The sequence below is a fragment of the Culex pipiens genome, chromosome 1 (genome assembly GCF_016801865.2).
Source record: "Culex pipiens pallens isolate TS chromosome 1, TS_CPP_V2, whole genome shotgun sequence".
Lineage (NCBI taxonomy): Eukaryota > Metazoa > Arthropoda > Insecta > Diptera > Culicidae > Culex > Culex pipiens.
In genome coordinates this window covers 20,196,263-20,204,873 of record NC_068937.1, presented here as the reverse complement: position 1 = coordinate 20,204,873, position 8,611 = coordinate 20,196,263, and the positions used below count along the sequence as shown (strand labels likewise).

General features: G+C 33.1%; 1 protein-coding gene across 2 annotated transcripts; it reads left to right on the top strand.

The window, feature by feature from the left end:
• The first annotated feature begins 2,300 nt into the window (after nt 1-2,300).
• Nucleotides 2,301-8,310, top strand: LOC120416923 (transmembrane emp24 domain-containing protein bai). 2 transcript variants are annotated; one of them, XM_039578829.2, is made up of 6 exons: nt 2,301-2,666; nt 2,732-2,852; nt 2,917-2,987; nt 3,146-3,160; nt 7,805-7,931; nt 7,997-8,310. In XM_039578829.2, the coding sequence occupies exons 1-6, from the start codon at nt 2,478-2,480 to the stop codon at nt 8,113-8,115; spliced, it is 642 nt and encodes a 213-aa protein (XP_039434763.1). In that variant the 5' UTR covers nt 2,301-2,477; the 3' UTR covers nt 8,116-8,310. The 2 variants fall into 2 exon arrangements, with proteins under 2 accessions (XP_039434763.1, XP_039434765.1); XM_039578831.2 differs by lacking the exon at nt 3,146-3,160 and having other exon boundaries at nt 2,303-2,666.
• Nucleotides 8,311-8,611: the final 301 nt, after the last annotated feature.

Below are 8,611 nucleotides of genomic sequence, written 5' to 3'. Positions count from 1 at the left end.
TGCTTTGATGGTATTAACAACCCTCGTATAACAGCACCAGCAAATTTTAGCTTGATCAGAAAGTATTGATTTCAATTTTGCATTTTTTTTTGTGCACGAATAAAGTGAAATGAAATCAAGAAATAGGAATTTAGAACTTTTTCAAAATTAATCTTAATAAATTAAAAAACTCAAGAGCCTAAAAATTCAAAATAAACCCCGAACAAAATAACAATAATAAACATTTTATGAAAATAAATAAAAGCTAGATATTTGAAAAATACAAAAACACAGTCTGAACTTGATTACCCAAAGTCCTCGTTAAAATTTCACTCCGGATAAGGCCGATGCAAATAGTTTTCAAAGTTTTTTGTGCCTGGGCTCTGGACGGGGTCGAGAGAAGGGCAAAAAATGTAAAAAAATAAAAATTGAAATAACAAGCCAAAATTCTTAAGATTTTTAAAACAACCCAAACGTGCTAAAACTGATTCTAAACGTAGGGAAATGCATTTTAAATCAGTCATTGAAATTTTGAAGTTTCTTGTAGAAATATTTCTCTTGAATCGAAACAACTTTGTTAGGGGGGGGGGGGGGGACAAAAACTTTTGATAAAATTAGTACCAGCCTAATCTAATAAGGAAATTTTTATGTTTTCCAATATTTCGGTGTGACTCAAAAAAAGCTCCAAAATAATCCTATTTTCTGTAATTTAAAATGGTGACAGCAGGATTTGAAAATTTTCAAATTTTAAAAATAAAAATATTTAGGAATATACAATTACAGTATGGCCCATTAGGTTGTAATACCAAAATCGATTTTCCAACGCAGCACTTTTTCAGTGCCTTTTGGGGCCCTAAACAACTCCCCAAAGTTTGGAACCGATTGGTTTAGTCCTCACTTTGCGCAAAGCGATTCAATTTTCCATATAAATTTTCCATTTTTTTTTCCATACAACCATATTACACCCTAATGGCCCATAAAAAAATGCGATATGTACATTTTTTCACAGAAAAGTGGTTCCATTCTAAAATGTATTTTACAAACTGTTTTTTATGTATCATGGTGTTAGTTTAGTATGTTTTGAAGATATTTTCATGACAGTTTTTTGCAGTTCGCCAGTTTTTTGGGTATTGACGGGCTACAGTAATGGATGTATTTTTGATACAAAATTTACCTTAATTTCATACCTTATATCTTAAAAACGGAACAGTTTAAAATATGCAACCCTGTGCCAAAAGCATCATCAGAAGTCCCTCTAAAATACGCCCAATCAAAAAAGTTCATAAATTTTGATAGAATTAGTCATTGTAGTGAAAAATGCCATTTGGGTTATCATCTTGAGTAATTCGGTCTAAATAAATTAATAACTTAAAACTTATGGTGATGGCTCTAAAGAGTGCCCAACGGCTCCATACTGTTAAAGGTCATATCAGGACATCGATTAGAATCAATTACCATCATTTGTTGTATTATTTTTTTCATCATTTGTTGTATTATTTTTTTCCCCTTGAATCATTGCAGGCTCCAAAAAAATATGGCATTTTCAGAATCCAGATTTTTTTTAAGTTCACTGTTTAAGTATAACTGGTTAATAGAATGCGTAAATTTCGATGAAATTAATTGTTACACGTCTCAAAAACAGTAACCTTGATGGCTTTACTCCAGAAATCAAACGCACCGAACCTACTCAGAAATTAATAAAAGCATCATCTGTCAGATTTGAGTGAATTTCACTCTGAACATTCAAAAAGGGTTCTATCTACCCTTTATCGGTCAAAACCTTACCAAAAGGGTAACTAAGGGTAAACTTGAAAAAAGGGTGGAAGTAACCCTCAAAAAGTATTTGTTTACCTTGTGTTGACGTATAAAGGGTAGATAGAACCCTTTTTAGGGCACTTCTTATTTTGAGTGAATTTAACGAAAGTCGAAGAAAATTCACCCAGATCTGAGTAAAATTCAGTCAATTCTGACAGGTTTGCCAAAGACTGAATGAATTAGAACATGCATGTTTTTAATTCTTGCTTTTTTTGTCACTGTCCAATAAACCAAATTTTCAGTTTTGTTCTTTTTGGGTGTTTTTCAATACTCCTGACTCAAGGCGGTTTCAAAAACACCCAAAAAGCAAAAAAAAAACTCCAGCAGATAAAATATTTAGAAATATTAAATATATTGTTTTTCTCTTGAGCACCCCCATCGCCTTCTTCAAAACAACTCTGCAGCCACTCCCTCGCAGCGCGCTGAGTTCCATCCGCGCTCAATCTGTCACTCACGGCGCGCCGCAGCCATCCTGTCAAATACGGCCAGCTCAGCTCCGGCGATCTCCGCTTTGCTTTGCTGTCAAACTCCCCATCCAAAAAAAAAATCTCTCTCCGGAATCGCGTCCACCGAAAACTTTCCAATTTCTTCCGTGTCCCGAAACGCGCGCCCAGAACCGTCTTTCCCCCGGGGGCACCCTAGTTCGTGTGTAGTAGATTCGCCGCCGACTGAAAGAAAGTGCAATGGATCGCTTCGGGGTTGTTTTGCTGGCGCTGGTCGGCGCCACCGCACTGTTCCAGACGGCCCAGGCCATCATGTTTGGGCTGGAACCGAACACCCAGAAATGCCTCAAGGATGACATGCAGGGCAACCAGATCGTGGCCGGCGAGTACGAGGTGACGGGCGCGCCCGGCCAGAAGATTAACTACGTGGTACGTTTTCGAATTTCCCCCCTTTTAAAGGGTAATTAGTAGTCATGATCCGGATTTGCTTTCAGGTGCGGGACAGCAAGGGCCACATCATGTCCCAGAAGGAGGACATCAGCAAGGGCAAGTTCACCTTCACCAGTGAGATGTACGACACGTTCGAGATTTGCTTCATCTCGCAGGTTCCGCCGAGTAAGTTTGAAAAATTGTGAGATTTTTCTAAGAAGTCGTTGCTAAAATTGCTCTTTCGTTGCAGCGCACCGCGGCGTGAACCAGGAAGTGTCCCTCGACATCAAGAAGGGCATCGAGACGAAGAGTTACGAAGGGGTAAGTGCGGAGGAGGAGCGCTGAAAAGGGCCCAAAAAGTTTCCGTCTAATTATTGGTTCTGTTTCCTTTCTCTACTTTCTTATCGAAATTGATAAAAACGAAATGATGTTGTACATATAAACTCTGACGCTATCGGGCGTGTTTTTCGATTCGATAGCAGTTTATGAGTGCTGTAAGTTTTTCGTTTTCCCCCCACAAAAGCCTAGTTTTTCTGTGTTTTAAAAAATCAGTTTTCTAGTTTTAGCTTGTGGCTTCTTTTCGTGTTTGAAGATGCAAGTTTGACCTTATCTAAAAATAAGTCAATATCTTGCAGTTGATTTCATTCATTTAACAAAACTTACATCTGTTTTATTTGTCATTACTAAAAATCATTTCATTGGTAAAAATTAGCTTAAAAATTGCAGAATTTCAATTTAAAAATTTCAATTTTCATACAAAAACTTCTTCTTTAAATAGCTCATAACTCGTCTGGGTTAACTCGGATCGTTTTGCGGTATTCGACAAAGTTGTTTGTCATAAAATTTTACACTCTCACACTTGACAATGCTTCGACACATTTAAAGCCATCTTTTGGATAAATTTTGATTTTTTTTACGTTTCCTAATTACTAATTTCTGTCCTACAAATTATTAAGTCATTTTTTAGGTTAGAAACCCAAATTATGAGAAAGAAAAAAAAAATCTTGATTCGATTATCGGGAGTGAAATTTTGACAATCACATCGGATAGTCATGTACGAGCTGGTTTTAAACTTGAAATCCCTCGTTTTTTATTTTGTTTTAATTTTTACGCCTAATAAATGTAAATTTTCCTTAAATTTTAATATTCCTTAAACCTTTAAAATTCAAATTCAAAAACTCCTTTTAAAAATCAAGAATTTCTCAAATTATTAAATTTTTCAATTCTTAAATTATAAAAATCTTATATTGTTAGATTCTTCAACACTTAACTGCCGCCATCTCAAATCATCAGAAAATCATATAATTTTGGAGCAAATTTGAAGTCATATTTTAGGTTTCCTGAAATTTTAATGAGCACTTCGGAAATTTTGATAATCGAGTACGAACTGTTCTTTTTTTCCAAATCTGTAGATTTTTTACTTTTGAATTTTTTTCAATTTAATTTTTTTGTAGTTTTTGATTTTTAAAGTTTTCTAAAATTATATGTTACGTGATTTTTTTTAATTCTTTATCATGAATTCATTATTCATTTTTTTTATCTCTCTTCTGATTTCTTATTTTTTTTGTTTTAGAAATTTTAAATAAGGTTTATTTATTTCTACAATTAAATTTTTTAATATCAAAATTTTCAAAGCCTTAATTTTTTTTTAGTTTTTGTATTTTTAGTTTTTTGTATATTTGCATTTTGGAATTTGTAAAATTCCAATTTTTATTTTTTAGTAAGGACAAATATTTTTCAAATTTTATACCCTTCAAAATCAACCCGAAAAATCAAGGGACAAAAAACTTCTAAATTTTAGTGGAAATAGAAGTCTAATCAAGTGAAAACAATTTGAAGTGCATTTTATTCCTGCATTAAAAATCCTATTTCTTTTTGTGAAAAACCAATTTATAGCACCGCAAACAGTTTTTTTCTCGCAAAAAACTAATATTTTTTATCAAAACCTAGTTTTTTTTAAACTAAAAGGCTGGTATTAAATTTATTCAAATTTTTTTCTGCTGGCCTTTGAATTTTAGATGGGATTCAACCCTTAGATATATTTTTTTCTGAATTTAAATATTCTTGGCAAAAAAGATAAGAACATTCAAAAATGAATGCTCTAACATTCAAAATATTTTTTTTATTTTAATAGCTTTTTTATTTAAAAAAAAACAGAAAAAATCAGATTCAAAATGTTTAGAAATTTCTAAAATCGTAATTTAAAAATTTGAAATTTCTAAATTCGGATATTTGAAAATCTGTAATTCAACACTCAAGAAAAATAACAATCGAAAATAAAAAAATAAAATAAAAAAAATGTGAATAATTCTTCCATGCTCATTAAAATTTAAAAGTCAAAATTTAAAAATGAAAAAACATAAAATTCAAAACAATTAAAAAACAAAAAAGAATTCTCAAATCTCAAATAATTAAAATATTCTTAATTTCTTAAATTTTTAAATGCCAACATTTCGAGCCAAACATTTCATTAGGGCACAAAACCAAAACGTAAACATTTGGGATTATTCCACTATTCCATTCATTAGTACACTCCCTACATGCCCTCCAAGAATCAGATTGATAGCAAACAATTTCCTATTGAAAAAATCAAAAAAACAAAAGGGCACATAACAATGTTCACTCCAAACCAGAAAAAAGTTCAATTGGGTACTAAAGCCCTATGTCAATTTTTATGTACAACGGTAAATAACACGATTAAAAACAATTTCTGATCACTTTTTTTCATTTTAATGCAAATTTTTTTTTTGACTAGACAACATTTTTTCGATGGATCAACTATGGTCCCCTTGGAACGAGCTGTCAAGTAGGAACTTTTCTGTCAAGAAGGACCGCGAGGTTAATTTTTCAAAATTGATTTAAAAATCCATTTTAAACTCTTTGTGGTCGTACAAAGGGTCATTGTACTCAGAAAAATAAGCTTTATCGCTGTAAACAATAATATCAGCAATCTAAGCTTCATTTTAGGACCCAATTGTGCCCTTTTCTATTTCGTTAGTTTTTCGTGGTTAAGGAACTTTCTATGTTATAAAGTGAACTTTTCATAAATTCTTAACACTAATTCACTTCAAAACAAAGTTTGGTTTACGTTTCACCAAGGATTTCTGCAGAAAAAAACTTCGTCGAAATACAATATGTAATACGGCCTGCGGCTGCTGTTCAGTACACTTTTGAAGAATTTTTATGTTTCACATGTACCTTATCTACACCGATCGATCACAAAACTTCACAAATTATCAAAATTTCCGCTGAATTCCTCATTATTTCTAACTAAACAAAAAGGCCCATAAACATCATTAAAAACAACAATCAGGTGACAGCGCTTTAGTGCCCTTTCAGTTCTTTTCGAAATTGCATTAAGAAAGGGCCCATTATGAACAACAGTTGGAAAGTTAAAAGGGCCCAATAGCGAGATTTTTTATAATTATGAGTTTTATTGCGAAAATCAACATAAATTAAGAAGCATTAAAACAGAGTTGAGGATTATGATGTGTTTTATCGTATCATCAATAAAAATTCCACCAGTCAAGCTTTCTTTTTAAATAGGAATTGAAGCAAGTTGTCTACTTTTTGCCAGCGATTTTCTCGAATCGCTGTTTTTGGTTTTGTGCCCTAATGAAATGTTTGGCTCGATTTTTGAAGTCATATTTCGTGCTTTCCTTTTCATTAGGGCACATAACTTTTGTAAACAAGAGTGTATCCCTCTCACACCTTATGTAAACTGTCATTTGAGTGAAAGGGATACACTCTTGTTTACAAAAGTTATGTGCCCTTTTGACATGTTAGGCTCCATTTTAGGTTGAAGTGTTTAAAATTTTGAGATTTTAAATATTGGAAATGAAATTTCTTTTGGAGTGAAATTTCAGCGAGGATTTTGGAATACAAAGTGTTTTTGAATTCATAGATTTTGAATTTTTAGACATTCGAAATTTAATATTTGATCTTAACAAAATTTTAGATTTTGGTTTTTTTGCTTATAGTTTTGAAGTTAAATTTTAATTTTTCAAATATTTTATTTTCTATTATGTATATATAAAAGCCTCTCTAGTTTGCAAAAATATTTTTTTTGTTCATGACCCTTTCCTTGACCGGAAAAAAGGATTTCTTGCATCCATTCCTTTGGAGCCTTTAAACATAAAACGATTTTTTTATCAAATATTTTCTTTATTTTTTTTCTTCATTAAAAAATGGTCGCGATTTTTTTTTATATGGCGCGGATTGGGTTTTAGGTCGGCGCGGATTTTTTTTCGACGATCCCGTGACATCCCTGCTATTTAAAATGCATCCCCTTGCGTTTAGAATCATTATTAGCATATTAGGGTTGATTTAAAAAAAAAAATGAATTTTCGATGTTTAGTGTCGTAAAAAGATTTTTTTTTTCGCTGAAATTTTTGTTTTTGTCAAATTTTTTGAAAACTGATGATTGCAAAACAATTGAACTAGTGTAAAATGCATTTTGAAACACTGTTTGCATTCAAATGTTGAGACTACGGCTTGCTATTTAAATTTCTATACGTTTGACATTCTACCGAGATTCCGATCATCTCTCGTTTGATCGCATTCAAATGACTTCTGTCACCACGCAGCAAACACAAGGAAGAGAGAGAGAGAGAAACGAGAGAAAGAACACGTTGTCTCGTTCGGGTGGTTGCTTGAGTGGTGCTCATTTTTCCAAACGTTATGCTAAAAAACGATTTTGACTAAAGTTCAGAAGATTGTAAAAAGGGTGGTTTTTTGAAAGTAAACTCTTCATGTTAAACATTTTAAAAAGGTATTCAAAAGACCTTTTTAAGGAAACATTGAAGATCTGACAACCCTTTCAAGAGTATATTTATGTGAGGACGGCATCAACCACATATTTGCATTTTTGAATTTCTAAATATATATCTGATTTTTTTTAAAGGGTCCTATAAACTATTGTCTTTTATATGTTTACAGGACATATTAAAAAAAAATTAAATTGCTTTATTTATAAATCTTTATATTCCTCCGTAAATAAAAATGTTTTGCTTTAATTTCGAGTTTTTTTTTACTTTCCCAATAACAAAAGTGTGCTCCATTCCAGTTTTGTACGCTAATCAAAATGTGCTCAATTTTTAACGCCTTATTTTTCTAATTTCCCCCCCTTTCTGTTCCAGATCGGTGAGGCGGCCAAGCTCAAACCGCTCGAGGTGGACCTGAAGCGCCTGGAGGATCTTTCCGATGCGATCGTGCAGGACTTTGCGCTGATGCGAAAGCGCGAGGAGGAGATGCGCGACACCAATGGTACGCGAAATCATCTTGTTTCAGTTGAAAGTATAATTTTAAATTGCATTATTTTTTTTTCACAGAGAGCACCAACAGCCGCGTGCTGTTCTTCAGCATCTTCAGCATGTGCTGCCTGCTGGGGCTGGCCACGTGGCAGGTGCTCTACCTGAGAAGGTACTTTATCGCCAAGAAGCTGATCTAATTCGCGGGAAGAGTGGGAAGCGGGGTCAGGAAGAGGAGCCGTGCTTAGAAGAAATAAATCAACTTTTTGGAGAAGACAGCGCATCAATCTGAGAAAGAGAGAGAAAACAAAAGTTGAAGATCTGTGCTTTGATACGAATTGCGGGGGTATTAAATAAATTGAGACGGGGTTCAAAGAGGGAACAAACAAAACAAAAACACAGAAATACTTATTTGAAAATCCGATTCAGTTTCGTTTTGCTTGACGTCGTAAAAGGTCGTAAATAACTATTTTGGTTTGTTTTACTCATGCGTTATTTTGAGTTTCTCATCAATAGTATTTCACATTAAATAATTGAGAAAGTTAAATGAAAAAAACCGAGAGTAACTTACGTTTTTTTTTTGTTGGACGGTGTATCGACTCGAGCTCAAATATGATTAGACCCGATTATTCACCTATTTTTCAGTTCTCTCACACAAACAAACACACACACAATTAATACAATTTGTTTCTGGTT

Bases quoted from the DNA above. Each gene is read 5' to 3' on its own strand.
- LOC120416923 (XM_039578829.2), top strand. From the start codon at position 2,478: ATGGATCGCTTCGGGGTTGTTTTGCTGGCGCTGGTCGGCGCCACCGCA. The intron at 2,667-2,731 runs GTACGTTTTCGA...ATTTGCTTTCAG, and splicing joins GCCAGAAGATTAACTACGTG to GTGCGGGACAGCAAGGGCCA. The intron at 7,932-7,996 runs GTACGCGAAATC...TTTTTTTCACAG, and splicing joins GGAGATGCGCGACACCAATG to AGAGCACCAACAGCCGCGTG.